At 36.8% G+C, this 22,889-nt stretch overlaps 1 protein-coding gene across 2 annotated transcripts in view; it reads right to left on the bottom strand.

Annotated features, from left to right (window-relative positions):
- Positions 1 to 866: 866 nt before the first annotated feature.
- Positions 867 to 22,889, bottom strand: part of PIK3C3 (phosphatidylinositol 3-kinase catalytic subunit type 3) — a 70,069-nt gene continuing 48,046 nt past the window's right edge. Inside the window, exons 23-25 of one of the 2 annotated variants that reach the window (XM_054652246.2) lie at positions 18,163 to 18,253; positions 5,425 to 5,550; positions 867 to 1,575 (exon numbers count right to left, since the gene is read on the bottom strand). In XM_054652246.2, coding sequence (XP_054508221.2) covers positions 1,561 to 1,575; positions 5,425 to 5,550; positions 18,163 to 18,253 — 232 coding nt within the window. In that variant the 3' untranslated portion in view covers positions 867 to 1,560. The remainder of the gene's footprint in view (positions 1,576 to 5,424; positions 5,551 to 18,162; positions 18,254 to 22,889) is intronic. The other variant, XR_013179744.1, reaches the window with a different exon arrangement.

Below are 22,889 nucleotides of genomic sequence, written 5' to 3'. Positions count from 1 at the left end.
AGTTTTCTTCAAAAGAAAGAGATGAAAAATCCTACAATATGTACAGTTGAAAGGGCTGGGGTCAGAGACAAGAATTCACGTCAAATGAAGTGTGGCTGCTTCATAAAGATCAGAAGTTGTCTGAGCACGCAGGATGCACATTAGAAATGTATTAAAAGAACAAAAAGGGCCAATTTTTTTTACAGAATTCTCTCTAAACATCTGAGAAGTCCAGGCTCTCAGAATTATACCTGGAAAGTGCCACAAAGCACTGTACATAGAACAAGTTCATGAGAAACAGAGGCAGATGAGGAACATATAAGTCTGACAGAAAAAAAAAACAAACCACAAGAAAATGATCACTACTACTTCTCCAAAGATGAGTGAGCTAAAGTTAAGAGGGGCTAAAAATATGATGGCTCCTCTGTGGCACTGTGTGTTCCTAAACAACATGAGCACCAAGCAACTAGGGTAATGCAGTTCTTAAGTCATACATACAGGAGAAAAAAGGGACAACAGCACAAAGCAAAACTGATTCACAAATACCAGTCAGATTCACATTCAAATAGGTCCCTCTTATCTTTGTAATTGGGAAGGATTTCTTCCTGACTTAAAATGTTATTTAAAAAAATACAGGACTATTAGAGCACCTTTTGAAGAGAGCCACGCATTTATGAAGAGCTAATTACATTATTGATCATACAAACCAGATTCATTATGAACTCAACATGTGGCACAAAAGTAATTTCATGAGTGGTGTTATTCCAGCATCAAGTAAACTGAGAAGTGAAAATCCTTGCAAAAAGACAGTAGTTACAAACATAATCCTCTAGTGTGCCATGTCTCAGCAAGTGAGATTAAAAAGAAAAAATAGAACACCTCAAGACTGCAACAACAAATGTTTTTATTAGAGTGAAGAATATATAATCACTGTACAGAAAACATTTAGAGTTAAAGCGTGAAATACTGAACTGCTCACTGTGCATTCCCATTGCTAAGCCTGTTAGCAATCATTCAATTGGCTGCCTACAGCTGGGGTAACTTATCAGTACTTAAAAACGCTTTGTAAGCAGGCAAAATGACTGTCCATTCTAAATGATAACATTGCCTAAGGCAGGAAATAAAGGATCATATGAATTACATTTAAAACTTATTCAAGGAACAGAGTGGGTGGGAAGGGATGAGAGAGGATTACCATAGTTTTTTGAGGGGTTTTCCTGCACTGAGAAACTGTAGCTTCCCTGCTTTAGCTTTTAAATAAGAATATATATTAACACATACAATAATTCATCATTAAATCCAACTCTTCCAGTTATCTTTGGCTTGAGAGGAAGTTGCTTACTTCAACCTTTGAGGCTCCCAAGGATGGTACAAACAATGATATTCCTTTAAAAAATGGTTGGTTTTAAACCTTTAATGAACAGAGATTCAAAAAAGCTTCTCTACCTTCTGAGTTCTCAGTTCTTCACACTATTAAATCTGCAGCTTTTGCTTCCAAAACTGTTTGTTAAAGTCCACAAGGGCTTGAGAAATTCCCTGTTTTGAGCATTTGCTTGTTTCCACCATGAGCAGGCAAAATGCTTATTTTCTCCAATACTGAAAGAAAAGAAAAAAACACAACAGCACAGAGATTACTCAATCTGCTTTACTCTCTAAGAACAAATGCTATGCACAAATTGAACTCTGTGTTTAAAAACATGGTGAAATATGTAAGGGTAGATGATTTTCACAACCTTTTAAGGGAAAAAGCAGAAGCCAACTTTATATACCCCTTGACAAATTATTTTATCCAATATACACAGTCCTGCTGGTAGACATTCCCTATCTAATCTTTACATCCAGTAGAAAGAAAAACAGAAGCCCTGTGCTGAGGTGCCTGCATTCTCTGATGCAGAAGCACTGCCTGAAGATACTCTAAATCCATGGAACTTCTACAGTTGTAGAAGTTGTACCACTACAGTTCAGGTGAGACACCCTGTATCCCACAAGCTTTCACTTTTCTAATCACTGCTTACCATTTCAGCCCTGAATACAACTGACTTGATTTGTAAATTTGCAAGGGAAATAAAAGGTGAAACTAGACACTTCAACTGTAGATTGTTTCCTTCCTCTGCAGAAATAAATAATGTTGCTAAAATGAAAATGACGCTCCAGGGAGAAATGGCTATCCAGTCTTCATTAGTGTAAACTAAAATTAGTATGCACCTTTTCATCCTCTTGAGAACTATTGTACAACACCATTAGCTTATTCTAAATGCTGAATTTATTTACTTTTGAGACAACTTTTTTTTATAACCATTAAGGAGACAGGCAGTGCATGAAGAGGTCTGTAAAATATCTGATAAAATAACAGATTAGAGACACATTAGAAATTAAACTAAAGGCTTCATAACACACCTGTAAACTGAATGCAATTTAGAATATTGTTATAAAAGAATAATACTGAGCTGCTTCCAAAACATCCAGACTACTTTATCCAAGAGCTTTACTTAATGCAGAGTGACATATAGAACACTGAAACACCATGGTTACTATAATAACCAGACTTGTTAAAAAGCTCTTAAGTGCTGCAGTAGACTGTGCAGATTCCTCACAGGCCTATTCTGAAGGCAGTAAAAGAATAAATATCTACTGATAAACAAAAAATGTGTTGAACAGCATTTGAAATGAAATACTGTGTGGCATTAGGCTGTTTACACTTGTGTCATAACACCTGTGTGGCATTGGGGTATTTTTCCAGACAACTTATAATACTATGAAGAACAAGGCCACTGGCAATTCCATGCAGAATTACAGATGAAGGAACGAAAGCTTCAATTGGCCATTCAGTAAGATGATCCCTTTACGGCAAATTCACGACCCATTAATTGTTCATTTGTTTAACGATTTGCAGACTCCATCAAGACTACAGCAGCAAATTCTTAAGACTGCCTCAGACAAAAAGGAAAGGTAATGATTTTGACTGATGAAGTAATAAATATCGCTAAGAAGCCTCCCATTTCACCCATAATATAGAGAATAGACATTAATTACACTTACTTTTCATCAGGTTTTTTTTGAAGTATTAAAAAAAATACATTAATAAACCATAGATTCTTAAGACTTGTCAACTGCTGATTAATCTTTGTCTATTCTTTTTGCATTCTCCTCACACTTGCAATCCAGTATCTTTGCAGGAGAAAGCCTGCAAGCCTAAATTTTTTAGAGTGTGAATAAAGGCAGTAACTGGAACTCCAAAACACGGAGTCATGAGATGCCTGTAGCACTTGCAAATCAAGACACTTGTTTTTCATTCTAGGCACCAGATGCCCGAAGCAGAAAGGGAACCTAAAAGCACACAGTTTGCACACTCTGCAGCAGTGCACAAAGATTGCACAGAGCCTCAGGAAAATACCTCTGTGATGAAATTCAGCATGGGCCAGCTGGAGAGGTAAAAACCACAAAATAAGATAACTATATCAGACCTACATTAGTGGCTGTCACATCTGCTTATTTGGTGTCCAAAGTAAAATACACCAGTGGGCTTGTACATTAACACCCAAAAATATGAATGGAAGAAGCAATCAGTGCCTGCTGGAATGTTGATCAGTTTTTTGCATGGAACACCATTCCTGGGAGGCAGAGTCACAGAATGGTTTGGTTGGAAGGGGCCTTAAAGATCCACTAATCCCAGACCCTCTTCCATAGGCAGGGAGACCCTCCACTAGACCAGGTTGCTCAGAGCCCCATCCCACAGAAACCTGGAATAACATTCTTGGGTACTTTTAAATATTCTGAACAAATCTGTCCTGTGATTTTAAAAGCAGGGCTAAGAACTGAAGAAAGATCAAGCAAAAACAAGCCTGAATGGAAAAAGAAAAGGTCACCCGAATCAAACCTGTAATACACTTTCACAAATGCAGTAACAATTATCTGGGAGAGTGTGGCAGTCACCTAAGGCCAATGAAGTAAAAAGGCATGTCTTAAAAAAAAGTGACTGTCAGTATGTTATGAAAAGAAAGGTCTACACACATACTGGACAAACTTAAACCTTCAAACTTGAATATTTCTAATAGCTTTTTTTTATTTTATTTGAACCCCAAGGCAGATGCCAGGCATTTTTCACTTTGCCTTATGAAATTCTCATTCTCCACCTAAAGTTCAAAGTAATCCATAATGAATGACAACAAATTTTGCATCATTTCCATATAATTACACTTCCTTCTTTCACATCTCATAAAACATCACCTTAATTAAATATATACATAAATGGAAATTACATTATTTCTTCTCATCCTGCACTACAGTGCAATTCTTCAAAATAAAAACTAAGTTTGAAGAACAGATGCTTTTTAGCAAAATGGATAACCATAAGAATAGTTCTCCACAGTTCATATCAGAATTTGACTAGCCTTTTGAAGAAAAAAATCAATTAAAAATCAGGATAATGACTGGCTTTTCAGAGCAGTTTAATTTTTTCTCCTAATTCCATTTCTTGTCGTGGTCTAATACTTAAGGAAAATAGTGTAATATCTTAAATCCACAATAAACAAACTAAATGTCAGATGGTTTTAAGGGAAAAAAAAAAGAATTGGAAATTCAAAGCAGAAATGCTTTTGTAAACACAGTTTTATTTAACATGGGAATCAAGTATTTTATTCTCCTAGTGTGTATTGCAGTAACACAGCACAAAGTAAAAGATGTTGGGTTAAACACTTCATTCTTCATAGAAGGAATATTGTAATAACAAAAATAACAGAGGCAATAATCTATTGTCAACCCAAACCATCAGGAAGAAGGCTGCTGTAAGGTCTTCCTGGACCCTCCTCTGTTCCAGTCTGAACAATCCCAGCTCTCTCAGACTGTCTCCCTAACAGAGGTGCTCCAGCCCTCTGGTAACTTTTGAAGTGCTCTGGACCTTCTCCAGCAGGTCCCTGTCCCTCCTGTGCTGGGAGCCCAGGGCTGGATGCAGTGCTCCAGGTGGGTCTCAGCGGAGCAGAGCAGAGGGGCAGAATCCCCTCCCTGCCCTGCTGCCCACGGGGCTCTGGATGCAGCCCAGGACACGTTTGGCTCTCTGGGCTGTGAGTGCCATGGCTGGGCCATGTGCAGCCTCTCACCCACAGCACCCCCAAGCCCTTCTGGGCAGGGCTGCTCTGGGGCTGCTCATGCCCAGCCTGGATGGGCATCAGAAGTTGCCTTATCCCAGACACCAGACATTGCATGATTGCTAAGGTGCTTCAAAATATTTTATAGGACCTCTACAAGCTTGTTCTCCAGTCCTAGGACCTCTACAAGCCTGTTCTTCAGTCCTAGGACCTCTACAAGCTTGTCCTCCAGTCCTTACAACTAAAACAGTTTCATCTTGTACTAAAATGAACTAAAACATCACACAGTGATGAACCTACCACTCACAACCTCTCGCCTCAGCTACCACAGGGTCCAGCAGCTGAGAAGAAAATACCTCACCTGTGCAAACTTGTGTATCTGCTCCACGACAGCTGCAAAGAGGGCATGGACACTCTCATCAATTAGACTCTGCATGTAATGGACAGCTTCTTCATCAGACAGGTCCAAACGAAACTTGTCCTGCACCTGGAAAGGGAGCAGAAATGGCTAAAATTAGTTCAGTGGTTAAAAACATGCATTATTCTATCAATGTATACAGAAGCAGACACAGGGATTTTGGCTGTTTAGTGGAGAATCTCTCTCTTACTTCTAAGCTACAGCAGATTCTTGGAAATGTGCAGTGTTATTTAAAACAGCTATTTAAAGTCCTCTAATAAAAAATAGTATTTAAATAAGCTAGAAACAATCCCCTAATTCAAACCAGTAATTTCAAAGCTCAAGGTCAAAAAGTCAAGTGATGCACTTAGAAATACAAGTTTAAGCAGGACTGAAATGCTATGAGAAAAAGAGGTAACATTCAATATTCACTAGAGAATGAAATGCTGCTTGAGAAAAAACAAGGAACTTCATCTGTTAAATACAAATTTGGAAGAGTCTGGATGATCCTAATAATTTTAGAAAGGACGTAACACTTTGTTACTCTAAACCTACTTTTAGGTAACGTTTGTCTTAAAAAAAACTCTAAGTAGATTTAAGTAAAGAATAGGCAGTTAAGAATACAGAATGGGAGGAAAGTGTCAGCAGATCAACTCTGCCAAAACTGACCTTTGTATCTAAGTGAGAATTTCTTTAACTGTATCCACAGGCCAAGAACACTTGGTTGGAGACCCTGCTACCCCCTTACATGGTTTTTTCTTTTGACAATAACATTGTACCAGTAACACATTCTGTTTAGTACTTATGACTTGTACATGAGTTAAAATCTGAATGCTCTGAATGCACAATTAAGAATACAGCAATACCTATACTTTCCAATTTCTGTCTTGGCAATGCCAAGAACATCTGTGAAGAGGCAGTAGATGCCTTTCAGTGACTCCCAACTAATTCTAAGAAAATAGTTCAGAACTGATCCAAATTCCCCTAATATACTGGAGCCCAGCCCTAACTCCACTGAGCCTGGTTTTATCCTCTTCCTCCTTGAAATACCTTCTGATGAGCCTAGATCCTAGCACTGCCAAAGCAACACTATGGCCATCATTTAAAGTACTAGTTACCTTGCAAAGTAGTGCTGGTAACGGAATTTAAATTGCCCAGCAAATTCACATTAGTTGTGGAAGATTTATTGCTGCCATGTAGTCATATGCTTTATTCTCATAAAGATAAATCTCAAACAATTCAAGCTCTTGTGCTTGACCATCATATTCAAGTATTTCAGCCTCCTGCATAATGAACTAGGTAAAATGGTATATCAAACAATCTCTTTTACCCTATCTTTATGCCAAGTCAGAATGTTTCATATCCTAGGCAAGTTGTTTCAATGATTAATTGTCCTGTTTAACAACTGTGACTTATTTGCTATCTGAATTTGTCCAATTTCCATCTCAAACAGTTGAGCTCATTAAAACTTTTTATATTAAAGAGCTGTCAATCAAAAATCTCTCATGGAGGCAAATATCAAATTATGTGTTTCTTAACCTTCTCATGGCTGTGACTGTAAGACAGAGTTAAGTCTTTCCTAAACATTTTCCCTGAATTCACTATTTTTTAGCTGGTGACAAAAATGTGAGCCAAATTATTTTAACAATTTTCACAATAAGGCTGAATTTGTGAGGTGATACTACCTTCATGTCCTAATTTGTATGCTTTCTATGCACCAAGAACACCACATACTCAACACCCTCTTTATGACAGCAAAAATGCTCCAAGATTTCAGTTGAGTGTTAACTGATTTCAGTTTAGCATATAATTCTGTGTTCTTTTCAAAGGCAATATATTCCAAAATAGTGCCCTTCAGCACTGTAATAGAAAGCCTAAGCTAGCCGGCACAGTATGGAAAAATTATAGAATTGTAGAATCCTTTAGGTTCGAAAAGAGTTCTATAAACATAAAGTTTCTTCATTCAAAATAACCATTATAACTCTGTTGCTGATATGTTTGAAGTAAGTATAAAGTAGTTTTTCCTCAACTTCCTCTCAAAAAAAAATGTTTGATCAATATGAAAGAATGGATTAAGCCAAAAAAGTTCAAACTTTGAATTAAGCATGTTACCAGTGAGAGATTCAGCAGATTATTCTAAGAAGTTCTTGTTATGAAGAACTTTCATCTTCATAACAAACAAGAGGAGAAGGAAGTTTATTAACTCCCACATCAGAAGTTTTAGGCAGTGACTGACGCACACAGTAGAATCCAACGGAATTTAATGGACTACTCACACGCTCGCAATTATGCAAAAGCTTAAATGCATCCCCAAATTACAGCAGAGATATCTTTCAGATCTAGTTTAGTGCTCACAAAAAAGGTAATGTTAATGAGAATTCATCAAAATCACTAGCTCCACTTTCAAAAAAAAAAAGAAAAAAAACCACCGTAACATTCTTTAAACATTAAAAGTTTGGTAATCAAATACTTTGGCAATCTTCTAATTTGCTCACAGAAGACCTCAGAATCTTTGCAGTTAGTTATATTAAGATGCAGTTTCATTCTCTAGAATGAATGACTAATTAAACCCACCTCCACAAAACACACTGGGCACACTGATATATGTGCAAAGAAACTGACCCATGGTTACATCTCTCAATCAGTTCGCAATTAGCAGACGGATCAAATGATGCCCAGTATTGAGTCTTTGCTTGAAAGTTTTTGAGCCCTGCATTAAAACTGATTGCTGAAACCAAGATGAGAAGAAACAAGACAAAATTACAATTTACCTCTTGAGCTGCAACAGCAGCAACAAGATTAATACACACTGACCTATAGCTTCTGTAGGAAAGCAACAGTAATTCTTATCTGAAATCTCTCGAGTTCCTTTGTGGGATGAGTTCTAAAAGCTGACAAGTTCTCACAGATGAGGTCAACAGGAAGAGATTTTTGCATGGTGTTAAAAACAGAGGTGAATTTGGGGGGTGAAATTCTGATGAGATATACAATTATCTCATTCTACACACTTAAAAATGATGACCATCATGAAGGCATCAAAGATGTCCTTAGAGCTCCCACTTTGATACTTAAATCAAGTGCATTGTTATAGTTCAGGATTTATACAACAGAGAAAAAAGAAGCTTGATGAATCTAATTGAACTTTTGCTTTGATTCCAGAAAATGAAACGTTAAACTCCATTTGATATACAAATACTCTTTTGAAATATTAAATCTCAAGAGGAGAACTTGAATGTTCCAAGGATGAAGAGGCTGAATAAATAAGAATAGTCTATCAAGATACTGACTTTCAACTTGAAACTAAATTAAAGTTGTCCACTTCCTATCCCCCTGAACAGAGGATAGTTTAGTATTAAAATCTACAACAAGAGGATTGAAGTTTGTAAGGAAATTTTGTCAGTTACCCTGATACTGCTCCTGTTTTTCAAATGACAAAAATTAAAAGAGGAAAAGAATACCAAGAACAGTTCAGAAGAAAATATGGGGGGGGGGGGGAGTGGGGGTGTGGGCACAAGCATTTAAGTGTAATTTACTTGTGGCTTAACTGTTGATAATGAAAAAAGAAGGGGATCATCACTTACAGCAGAATCACACCGAAGATGAGAACTTAGCAAGATAACAAGTCAGAGAAGGGGGAAAAAAATCTTTTACAGGAACAAAAAAAAACCCAAAAAACTACTTCACATCATGATTATCCCAAAAATCTAACACACAAGGGAAGAGCACAACAGCTATCAGAATAACAGTCGATGTTAACTGATTGTAAACTCAGACTCTGTTCTTTTCCTTGAATTGTCTTCAAGGAGAACTAAAATGAATACTGTTTAGAAAATGGCATCAAAGATGTCCTATGAAGCTGATTTCACAGAAAACTTAGAAAACTCACAGTAAGCCCCACAGAGCTGTGTGTAAAGTAGAAAAAAAAAGGATGACAAAAAGAAGAAATGAAATATTCAAGAAAACACTAACCATCTTATTAAGAACGGTAGTAAAAGATCTGAGAAAATGGGCAGGCCTGGGTTTTCATTCACTTGAATGAATCTCCAAGTTTTACCTTCTGTCTTTGGCTATTTTGTGTTTGGAAATGTGATGGGCTCAGGATTGAGAAATCAAAAGAAAACACAGCTGGGAGTAGTACTGCTGTGGGTAAGTGCAGTTCCCTGCAGAGTTCCAAGACTTTCACTTGCACTTTCACCTTTGTTGTCGAAGCACAAGACTGCCCTCTCCCTTCCACCAAAGAGCAGATTTGTACGGACTTGTTGTGTCCTCAAATCAGACTTACTGTACAATATGGACCACAGTTACCATATTAAACTCAGGGATTTTTCATTAGCAAGCATCCTCTCACTTATAAAACATTACCAGAAATGGATTAGGTACTTAGCACTCAAGGTTAAGACAAACTGGAAATTCTGTGGAAACTTTTATAAAATTTTATAATCTTCAGGGCAGCTCCCAAATCCATATTTCATGGATATTAATAGCTCTGTTTTTCAGAATTACGGGTGGAAGTAATGTATTTTAAGGTGACATATAAGATGCACATATGAGAACCCTTTGTTAATCCTGTTTAGTTTTCAGACAAATTATAAATCAGACATTCTGAAGACTAGTGGGTGCTTTAGTATTTATTCTTCCAGCAACATTAAGCAACACTGCTTATGTTTTATACAATTTTATCACACTAGCATGGGATTGCTCATTGCAACTTCAGCTGCTCTAAAGAGAAACGTCAGTGTCCTTTTCCAATGCCTCATAATATACACTGGATGTAAGCACTACTAAAATGAGACAGAGAACAATTAAAAAAGAGAGAAAAAAAAAAGGGAAAAATGTATTTAAAAAAATATTTTAACTGTTTTGCCTTGTAATTATTACAGTAGTCAGCATCCAATATTCATGAGGCAGAAATTGGCACTAAGTGCTTGGCTTAATCCTTATCACATTTCATCTTTTTCAGTAAATACTTTGCTGTATTCCTGTTGCTTACAGTCCAAACAATGCACACCACAAACTGTTCAGATGCTTTATTTGCATGAAAAACTTAATTTGAGAGGCTATTCTGTCAACAGTTTTTGTTTCCATGGGTTTCAAATTGAACAAAATGTGATTTCTAAATAAGCCCATGTAGGCTTCTCTAATTTCTTTTTTAAATAGAAGATAAGAACGATGTTAGTGAATATCTCTAAACTGAACTTTGTGAGAATTGGGGTTTCAGCCACTATGGTACTCAAAGATAATACTGTTCCAGCTCAGAATTTCATCATACTGGCCAAAAACTTACAATCAACTAGAGACTGATATAAAGCAACAAGAGCACAAGAGTATTCTCACACTTGGTTCATGTTTTGGTGTTTACTCCAACTTCTGTATTTTTTCAATATTTTGAAATTAATTAATATGCATGAAAAATCAACAGCCTAGAAACAAAAAAGCTGGGTGTGCAGCTGCAGTGTCATTACCCAAATGGACAGAGAGAGGAACGTCTGCCGAAGCAAAATAAGCTCAGTGGCAATGTGACACTTTTACAAAGCATAAACCTCCCTGGAGCAGTAAGAAAATACTGCTGAAACAAAGAGACTCTAATCAAGCAAAAGCGACTTTACTTCTCCTGTAAATTTCCTACTGGCATTAATAAACCTCTAGGAAGATTTCCTAGTACCACCTTCTAACAAATACTGCTGGTTTTGATATCCACTGCCTAAAAAGGCTTATCAAGCTCCAGCTTAGAAAGTTCTTTCCATTTCACTAACTTGGGAACTAACTCTCAATTATCCTTTGGCTGACTTGGGAGCACAGGGGAGGAAGAAAGCAGTGTAAGTTTCACTACAAGCCAGATGGAAAAAAACGGAATAATTAGCTCAGGTTTAGAAACAAGGTAGCTCAGAAACTATCTGCACCTCCAGTCACATCTCTGCTTCAACTTTTATACCTGTAGAATAAAAATAATTTACTTTGACATATTTAATGCTAAAGGAAAAAACATGTCTGCTCTCTCTTTTTGCTAGTTTCCAAAAAAATTAGGCTGATCCATTTCTTATCAAGGGCGGTGAGTCTGCATCAGTGTAGGGTGCTCTCAGTATTACAGCCCACAGACAAACAACTTTCCTCTCTTATGATTTTATCCTTTTTTGTATCTATCCAAAGGTGGTACCAAAATGAATGGGGCTACTTTCACAAATAGCAGTTAAGTACCTGCTTATGGGAGCCAGGTATTTGTGCTTTCTGTGCTCACAATAACCTCGCCTATAACACAGCATCTTTGCAGCACCTTCTTTAATCAATGGACATCTGAAACAGAGCTCAGTCAATTAGACACTGTCCTTTAATGCCTGCTGAGTCCTTTGTCTGCCAATGAATCATTGGTCCCTGATGATTTCTCATTTAAAGGTCAAATCTGCTACGAAGGACAGATAGAAACCATCTGGCTTTCCAGTAGAAAAATAAAAAGCTTTTTTTGTTAGGAGGTGACAATGCTGAATCCATTAGCTACATCTGAAGAGTGATGGTGCACCTCTTCCTTACGCAAAACTGGCTACATAATTGACTCCAGATTTTAGTCATTACTACTTAGAATTTATAGCACTGGCTAATTTTACAATGCCCAACAATTAGCAATTAGCACCGCAGCTGTGCTGGAAATAGAAAAGCAAGGAGCAATGGCAGGGAAAAAAGTGAGTGTAGCGATATCTTCATTGTATTATTAGTTATGCATTGACAAGTCAATATAATGATTTCAGCCCAGTCTTTTTCCTGAAATCTGAGAAATGGAAAAGCATATGTGAAGAGTGGAAAATTTAAAGGCAATTATCTCAGAGGCCAAAGAAATGGAGACACAAACTGAAGAGAATACTCTGCTACCTTTCAATTTAATTCCCTTTTGTGATATTTTTGAGCCAGGTTTTCAGAAAAGCCTAAATCAGAAACTGGCAGTAGGAGATGTGTCATGAACCATGAGATGAAGCACACTATACTGACAGCTTTCATTATAAATAGTATGAAGACGACAAAAGATGAAAGGATCAAACAGACAACTAATTTTAAGCTTTGCAGTTACTTTTTTTTGGTCAAAACTGACAAGGTTTTTACTATAAAACTAAACACCAAGAACCTGAAAAGGGTTTCTCCAGGTTTGAGGGTGGAGACAAATTTTGTGCAGTTGGTAATCCCTGTTTTCCAGGTTTTCCTGTGGGGAAAGTAGTGATCAGTGTGAGTGAGTGAGGGAAGTGAGTCAGTACAACAGGCTTTTCTTCCAACTGGGAAGTCCTAACCTATTTTTCTATAAATACCTGGTAAACTCACTGAGTGATACTGTGTATACCCACTGCAAGCAGACAGCTGGTTCATAAACCAGTTTTCCATATGATCTTCAAAAATAGTTGTGAAACTTCAAACAGAGCTTTGTTTATTTTCAGGTCAATGCTGACTCACTTATTTTCAGTCCAATTTTAACTGTGAGAATGCATGATTAAGGTCAGCACTGATTTAATGTCTGAAAACAAATGCTATGCAAAGCAAGTAAGAACGTACTGCCAAATTCTGATGTGCTCTAAATCTGTATATTCAGGTGCAGCCATAAGGAGTTTCTGTTTCTTTTCATGCCAGTAGGAAAAAATTACCCTCATTGCCATCTTTCTCTGTTAAGTAAATGAGTAGTTTGCTCTCTTTTCTGTAAGAAGATTGTTAAAGCTCCTTTAGGGAGGACAGGAACAGAGCACCCAGATGTGCTTACACCATCCTGTGCCAATACACCGTGTAAATGAGGTGCAGTCTATGCTTATTTTACAGAATGTTGTATATGACATAAGCTGCTGTTCCAATTTTGCCTTCACTCAATCTGTGTTTCTCCAAGACATTTCATAACTTTTGGATAGAAACAACACTTGGACAATATATCTTCTGTTAGATTTTAAGCTTGATTTAACAATTGCATTCTGTCAGTGAGCTCCCTGGGATGTCCCACTATTATTAGATGGTAAAGGATAATTTGGGGAAAAAAACCCCTAAAACAGTCTGCCTTTGTTCCTCAGGTTAGTAGTTATAATCTTTGAGAGTATTTTCCACACTCAGATTTTTCTAGAAAGTCTCATTCAACGTATCAGTATGAAATTCTTAAAAGAAAAAGCAATCACAACTCAAATCATCCAAGGCCTCACAGAAGAGGACATGTTTCACTGAAGTTTCCTTATGATCTTACTTGGTTTCCTTCTATGACTAAAAGTACGAAACTCCTTCCAACATCTTCTCTTAACTACTCTCACCAATAAGCTTCCCATTATCAAACACCTATACACTACAAGAAATGATAAGAGACAATACAACAAATCAAGACATGGAAAATAAAAGTAGTGTTCTTCATTTTATTTCAACTTATTTTATTCTAGCCATCACTACCATATGGCAGGTGCAAATTTTAGTTTTATTTAGAATATGTGCATGATTACTAAAATCAAACCTTCATTCTGGCTCTAAGACCACATAGATTATCTGCTGAAAGTTTAGAAAAGGGGAACACAAAAATTATTGCTGAATGCAGTTTTTACACCCTTCTGTAACCAGCAGGCAGACACTTCCTGCGAAGCACCATCCTGCCTACTGGGGGGACAGGATGTCCCTTTGTGACAGACAAAGATCAGACTGGGAGTTCAGCTACCATCTAACACTGCAAGGCTTTCACTTTGAGGAAGCAAAATGGTGGCCATTAAAGAAAACTCTTTCTGTAGCAATAACCTTTGGAATGATTCGTGTCTACTTCATAGCAGCAGTATAGCTACACCTACTGAAAAGTGCCAGTATCAAAGATCTTTATGCCAAACAAATTGTTTGATAAAATAATTGTAGTGTAATATTTCAATAGGCATTATAAGATATACAATATATATATTACTTCAGTAAGCATTCCTTTGTGTTACAAAAAGGGAAGTTACTCTCCTTGCAGTTTAATCATCAAACTAGTATTCAGATTAATTGAAATACAGGTAACCTACCTTGTTGCCTGTAAGCCCAGAGCCTGACTGGCTCCAGGCCCCTAAAACAAAAGAAGGGCTCTACAGGAAAGTGAGCACCAAGTGCTGCCACTACAGCACCAGTGAGGAAAATGCTGGCTATGAACTTCACCTCTACTCTTCACCAGGACACCTTCTTAAAAACAGAAACATTTGTAAATCTCCAACTTTGTCTTCTGTGAAAATGATACCCTGGTTGAAATGGCTATTGACTTGTCTCACACATCAAAGGTAATTTAATTTTGCAGGTCAGTCCAAAATGGATCTTTACCTAATTTGAGTCTGTTGAAATATATATAGATTTTTTGTTAAAGCTTTAAGGAAAAAAATAAAAATCAATGGAGATGCTGAAAGCATTTATTCAATTTTTCTACAACAAGGTACAGTATTACCTTGTTAAATGACTGAATCAACTTGCCACTCACCCCAAGAGAAGCAAGGCACATTGTTCCTTTTTTTATTAGTTCCAACAAAGCTTATAACTGATTTCAGATGGGCTAATGAGTATTTAATACTCCAAACAAGTTTTCTAGCACATTATCTAAAGAAACCTGCCAAACGACAATGACCTATTCACTGTTATACAACAGGTTAAGATGATTCTGATCCTAGCCCATTAAAAGATATTTTCTGGTTTATCTTTTTAAAGTAAAATAGAAAAATGAAAAATTGAGAACTAGAGAAAAAAATTACTTTCACAGGAGCTTTGAACATTGTCATAAGCACCCAGCAGATCATAATAACAAACAAGTGCTTAATGGAAGGCTCCTCGGCTTACCCACTCTTTAGGGATCCTGAGATGCTGTATTATTTTTGTACAAATTTAAGGAGTGTTTTTAAAGGATAACTTTGAACCAAAAAGACCAAACTGTCAACAGGATTCAGAAACAGCTGAGCTGTCAGAAAAACCCAAAAGTTTATATAAGATAACAAAACTTGAGAGAGAGCTGAACAATTTGGCTATCTTCCTGACAATACCTTACTGTGTGGGTTTTGTTTGTTTGTTTGTTTGTTTTTTTAAAGGAACAAGCACACTCTAACTTAAAAGAACCCAGGGAAGTAGAATCTTTACTTTTCAAAGTGATCTGCATTCCTTATCAGAAACCTTTGCCTTACTGCTTCAGTTCTATCTGCTTTCACATTTTAAAGGCTCTGTGAATGGACAGCTTGCAATCTCCCATGAGGGTAAAAGTCACAGTTCACTGAGCTGCACCACTGTCAGAGCTCAGGATCCTAATAACTAATTGCTGCATTTAATCTAACAGTGATCTGTCACATAACAACTAAGCTCGTGTTCTTCTCATGCAATGAAAGCACTGTTATTTCTACTTTGTAATGGAATTTAGAAATAACCACATGGATCCAATTCAGAGCTCAGGTGGTCAGAGTGTGCGCTGGTAATGCCGCAGTTGTGGGTTTGATCCCACATGGACCACTCACTTAACAGCTGGACTTGATGATCCCTGTGGGTCCTTTCCAACCCAGAATACTCTGTGATTCTGAGTTTCCTTTTAGATTTTGCTGTCTTGCATGATCTCCAGATGTATGCAATACTGTTATGCTTTACATAATCTTGATTTTTAATTATTGTACATAAGTGAACTGTGACATACTTCTCAGCTGTAGAAAAGACTTTCTGGCTTTCAATTCTGTACCTTGATTTGTTAAGTCAATAAAATTATATTGGAAATTTACAGTGAGTAAAAGAGTTTTAGAAGAGTCTGAAATACTCAACTATTGCTATATTAAAACCATTCTTTACAAGTATTTCACAGAACCCAACATCATATTATTATTAATTACTGAAAGCATATACCCTTGGACAGACTTTTGAGAGAGTTTTCCACCAAAAATGCAACACCAAGATGTTATTAAGAAACAAGGATATTGCATGTTGATAAGCAGCAAGTATAAGAAGACTCTTAGTAAAAAATATCAGAGGTCACAAGAACTGATTCAAGGCAAGGATGAACAACCCTGCACACAAGCAGTGTCCTAGTGGAAGTGGCCCATGGAAGGGGGAAGGAATGAGATCATCTTTAAAATCCCTTCCAGCCCAAGCCATTCTGGGATTCTGTGATCAAAGGACAGGGAACTCTAGACCAGTAATGAGTAAGATTAAAATGCATCCTAAGTCTCAAACTTATTGGTGCCAACATTAAAGAACCAGCACTTCTGAAGTTCAGTGAAACCACTGGTTTGAGCTCCTGATGACCATTTCAGTCAAGCACAAACTTACCCCAAATTAGTCCCATTCTACCTTTTGATGCATACTTCAAATTTTACTAGATTTATGGTGCATTTATTAGTAGACTTTGCAATCTAAAAGATCTTCCCCCTCCTTACTGTATCACTCATGTTTCCAAAGGGTAGGCAGAGCCAAATGCATCTTCTTTATAAAGGTGAGATTCTTAAGATAGGACTTGCATACTGTTGGGAAGGTCTCTTCCTTGCAAAGAAGATGTCTCTACAAAAGTGTAGTTACTTCCAGAACTTTGAAGGTATTGAACCATTTCAGTTGCCTACTTTAGGCTTTTATCTCCCATGTTCTATGTAAGTAACCTACTCAATCTTTAGGGTGTTTAGGGACAGAGGTGAGGTTCAAGTATTGGTAAGAAGAAATAATTTGCTGTCACTTTCTCAGGAAAACAGTTGAGTGGAGGGAAGATTGTCATCTTTACCACAAAACACAGCACTTGTGACTAGCTTAGCTTCCTGGATATGAAACTGAACAGCTGCAAGAACTCTTTGTATTGATTTGAAACCAAGAAACTCTAAATAGAAAAGCCTGGATCCTTGAAGAGAAAAGGAAAAATCTGTGCAAGTCACAATTTAGTTTTCTTTAAGGAAATGATATTAATACATGAAATATTTATTTGAAGATTCTGAATCTCTGCTAAAATAACTTCTTGAAAACAGTGAAGAACAGCCTGAGAGACAATCCACAGCTTGAATAAAAATTACAGTGAACTAATTTCCATTGGACACACAGGCACCACAAAGTCTTTTGGAGAATTAAAACAGATAGCCCTTCACTATAAATCAGATTATAAAAACCCCAACATTTGTCTAAAATGTAAGTGTAATGAAATCCAGATGGAGATGTATCCTGTATTTTTCATGTCAACTATTGCTCCAACACCAAATGGAGAAGAATGACTTGAGCTGGTATAAAGGACAAAGTTAGAATTATAGGACAAAAATCTGCCTTCCCATGAAACAAAAATTTCTCATTCATGAAGATATACCAGCCTACTGGTTTTAGATCTTCAGTATACTGGTTTTACAACTAGAAGAAGACTTTTTTTATAAAACCATCCATGTCTTAAAGGTTTCTAGACTATCTGGGGCAATCTTTCATGATACAGTCAGTGTTGACTGCTTCACTTTTAAGTTTGATAAGGTGGAAACACTCTTTTTAGCTAAAGTACCCATTGGAACAGAGTGCTGGAGCAGAGTGTGCAGCATTACAGGGATGATGAAAAGGCATTCTGTATTCATAGGCACATGTGCTAAGCGTTCTCCAAGTACACTCTCCTATCTTTAACTTCAGTGAAGAAAGAAATTGCTCAAAGCTTATAGAACAGGAGCAAGTATTTTCAGGTGAGACACAAATAAGTCATTCATCAAAAGTGACTGAAAATTTTGTAATGAGATGTCCTGGGTCACTGAAAGACAATGAAAGCTTTACAATTACCTTTTTTACAGTCTTGTCAGGTTCAAGAGCAATATCTGGAATGTTGGCATCCACCATGAGGGAAAATAAATTCAAGATCAAGTTGGAATACCTAAGCAGAAGAGCACATTAGGTAAAATATGTTGTAGGTAAAACATGTACAAAGACATTTGTACATGTAGGTAAAACCATACAAAAGACATTTTGTAAACAATTTAAGAACTCATTATCATCTTACAAAGAACTGTTAATGCTTCAGAGACCCATTTTTAATACTAATTTAAAGTATGTTAAAGAACACAAGATACTGACAGACATATACGATCAAAGTTTAACCTTCAAAATCTCTTAAACTGACAAAATTGAATAAAATGCTCTGATTTTGTTACAGTTTTCTAAAATCATCAGAACATTTACTCAGAGACACATGAAATATAAACTATGATTTCATGTATTTTAAGTCATAATGCAATTTTCTATCTCTTTTAGGATAAACATATGCTAGAATATTGATGCAAAAGTTATTTTTTATTATGAAGTGATACAGCAGCATGATATTTATTCAAACAGATGAAGTCTTCATAAGTACAAAAAATTATTTTTCCAATCACTGCAAGGGCTTTTGACATAATGAGTTAAATATTTAACCAGATCCAAGTCTTCAGTTCCTCATTTAAGCTCCAGTAATAGTGGTAGCACAGTACACTTAGGAAGTACAAATACAAATGTCATCTATAACCATTAAAAGACAAATCAGAGAACAGTTTTCGGCTTTAAAATGGTTTAGGAAACACTTATGAGTATTTTTTTAAAGAACAACATTTTGCCCTTGCGGAAAATTAGCTGTCAGTTTCTTCTTTAGAGGATAACTTTCAAGCTGCTCAGCACAAACTGGAACTTCCCTTCCTCTGCAAAAAGATCTAGTTCCCTTTAAGATACAAAACATGCTACTGACTTCACCATTTGAAATATTGCTTTGCTAAGAGAACCAGGAGCTTCACAGTTGAGAGAAAACAAATTCTTAGCAGCAAAACTTGTTTATTAGGAAGCTGCTGAATATATATCAGCTGACAATTGCAAGGAGTGCAAAGTATTTCAGCTAAACAAAATGCCTGCTTCATAGCCGTATTTTACAAAGTAAATACTACTCAAAAAAGACATGTCTCTAGAAAAACTTAAGTTCCAACAAAACCACTTGACACTTTATTATTATCTGGAACTAACACTACCTAGCACATTCCAATATAAGTTTAAAAACATCATAAGAAAAGCACTAAAATCAACTGTTTGGCTAGAAATCCTCAGTGCCTTATTTCTTTCAGAAGTTTTACTTCACTTCCCCAAGAGCAGGGAGCTGGAGTCAGGAAAATGACTTTTATGGCAAATTAAAAGAAAAGAAGGAAAGTTAACTCTACCATTTTGTTTCAGGTCTGGCTAAGAAATATGGCAGTCAGGTTGCTCTGCTGCTAGGAACAGGCACCACTGATTTTAATCAATTTTTCTTCCACTTGCCTGAAACTAGATTTCCTTTAACACATACTTAAATGTTACAGGTACATGCTCTGAAGTCTCCTCCTAGATTACTGGTACCTTCTGTCAGTAGTTTTCCCTTCAAACTGACACAGAATCCAAAGTCTCAGAGTCCCTTTTGCTCTTCAACAGCACAGAGGATAAGAGCTTATAAGCACTACAGGTTATTGGAGCTATTTATGTGATGGAGGCTTGTAAAAAAAGATTTTAAAGGTCTAGAGATCATTGTTAGATGCCAGTTAAGAGACAGTTCTGTTCCATACAACAAAGTCTCGTGATTCTTGAGGAATAAGATCACCTGAAGATACTCATTTGGGGGGGGGGAATCAAGAAAAGGTAATCTGCAGGGGGAGTATGGAGTGGAAGAAACCCTAAAAATTAAGGAAGAATTGCTCACTATAGTATTTGCAGATCTGCCCCTCACCCCAACATTTCTATAACTTAATAATCAATTGCAATCCTTCTTACAGGGAACATCTTTGGCAAACATGCCATGAGGTTTACAGCTGGGGAACTGACAGCCCAAACTCATCTAAGAAGAGACATTTTGCTGAATCACCTGAGTTAGGAGCCTGACTGTTATCAAGCAAGGTATATCACTCATCTTTGACATGTACATTACAAAGGCCTCTGGAATGGCTGACATCTATCCACAGGCAGAACAAAATCTGAGCCAGGTTTTCCTGGTTTTAAGGAGGTTTAAGGAAGTACCTAAACTGAAAACTAAATTCTTCTCACATTACTCTTTGCTTTCTTCAAACTCAGTACAAATAAACTTAAAAAATTAATGAGGATTCAGCTGCACTGAAGGTTGATTAACTTCTGTTTTGAACATGAAGTACTGTTAAAGAAATTCAACATGAAAATTCTACTTCTACATAGAAAAGGTCTCATATATCAAGAAACGAACCCACATCAGACAAAAGGTCAAATTCTCATTACTATGTTTTCTGAGACCAGTAACTTTTGTTTTCAAGTAGTTAATATCTCAAATATCTGCTTGATCCTAAGCATTCCTTTATTTATTTTTTCAATATTTACCAGACCCTTTGCATATAGATGTCCTAAACCAATCAAATATTTAGGGTGTTGGCTTTGCAATACTCTACCAACTATGAAGCTACAGACAACCACTATAAAGACAAGGACAGGAAGGTATACAGTTACCTGCAGTCCCAAACTAAGGCCCTGCTGACCTTAGTCAATAAGTCAAAATTCCTAAGTTTAAAATGCCTTAAGGATACTACCTTTCTTTCAGTGGAACATGGGACTCCCCATGACAAAATTATCTTCTCAAGAGTATGAATACTCCCTAATCGTTGTCATGTCACAGTTAGCTATAATAAATTATGTCATTTTTTCTTCCTAAAGTATTTCCTTGCAATCCAAACTCAGTGAATATGGACGTAATCCTACCCAGGTTCACTTCTGTTCTTCTTTCTTCACCATCTAATACCAGCTTTTAGAACACTATCCTGACACTGCACTACAATCTTTCCAAAGGAGCAGCACTTCCCAAGGGCCATCACAGCTTTCCTCTTATTGCACAGTGTTTCCATTCAGATCTGGACTGCAGCCTCAGTCACTAAACAAAGAACTGACTGGGGAAAAACTACTCCAGCCAACTAGACAACCCCACCCACAGAGAGAAATAAATCTCACCCCAAACTACAGCTTCTGTCCCTCCTCCAACTTACTTACTACTTCTCTGCCCTTTCCTATGCCCAGTAACTCAAACTGAACACCTTCTCACAGGATTAACACAGGGGAAACCTTTACTTGGAAGGAACAAACAATGTAGAGCCATTTTCACTCTGGAAAAAAAATCTGAAATGCTCTGACTGATACTTTACTGTCACAAATTGCCCAGAGAGGGTACAGAGTCTCTCCCAGTGGAGATATTCCAGAACATTCAGACCATACCCCTGTGCCATGTGCTCCGGGATGACCCTCCATGAGCAGGGAGGTGGGACTCATGAACCATTTGGTGAAACTATGGAAGCTGCTGAAAATGTGTAAGCAGGAAATTCTTGATGGAAAGGAAATGCTGACATGTAGCAGGATTTAAACATCTTTAAAGAGGCTCAACATGTATAACGAAAGCATAAGAGGCTGCTACAGCCCAAGTCCTGCTGACAGCCACAATTTGCCCTGCAACACATTCACAGTGCAGCAGCTGCTCCTTCACTACAGCACTGCTGACAAAGACTGATCACACTAAGAAAGCAGAAAGCATCTCCTTATTCCTACTCCCTAAGAAAATCCCCAAACTAACTAAAGAACATACAATAAGGATCATATGCCAAACTGCTTACAACAAGAAACAATGGACAAAACTATTCCTTCACTTGTAACTTTAAAATTCCTTGTATTTTTTTTTTCACTATGTAACATCCATTCCACCAGGAGTCCTGATACACAAAGATACTTGAAATATGTAGAGAACTGGTTATTCCTCAGGGAAATAAAGAACTAAAATAAAGCACAATCTGATGGAAATGACAAGTTTGCATTTTGTCTTAGCTATCAGAAGTTATGATTACACACTACTTGGACAGAAAATCTGTCTGTGAGTGAGTGGGTTTCTGTCAATATGCAGAACTGTTAGAACTAAAGTGTTCCACAACCAATTATTCTTTTTTAACAAGTAATCTTAATTATTTATAGTTCTAGCTGCTTAAAATAATAGTTACAGTAATTTTAATATTATCATACAGTATTGTTGCTGAAAACCTTAAGGGCATATTTTCTAGAACCATGTAAAAATAATTTCCAATAAAGTGAGCAAATATTGGCAATACTATAATTACAACTACAATTCCAGACATTAAAAATAAAACCATCTTGATTTACAGTTTAGTTGTATACCCAAATTACCATTATACTGCACATTTAATGATGATCCTTGTAGCAAATCATTACATAAATTAATTCAATGAATACTCCTTCATTGACACAACAGACTTTTCCACTGAAACAGCTAGGTTTAAACAAAAACAACTCAAGTATATGACAAATAAATACAGCATTACTAAACAGCTTTAAGCAAAGTTCAGAAGTTGGACTGTTCTCTGAAGCCACAAATATTGCTTGCTGACAACATGCACTATTTTTTCAAATTATTGAATGGCTTTTTAATGCATTAATAACTTCAGTTCCTAGACCAACTCCTTAATCTTCCTCCTTTTATCAACTGAAGAACTACATGCAGCATTTTA

Source organism: Agelaius phoeniceus, chromosome Z (assembly GCF_051311805.1).
Source record: "Agelaius phoeniceus isolate bAgePho1 chromosome Z, bAgePho1.hap1, whole genome shotgun sequence".
Taxonomy (NCBI): domain Eukaryota; kingdom Metazoa; phylum Chordata; class Aves; order Passeriformes; family Icteridae; genus Agelaius; species Agelaius phoeniceus.
This window is presented reverse-complemented; position numbering and strand designations above follow the sequence as displayed.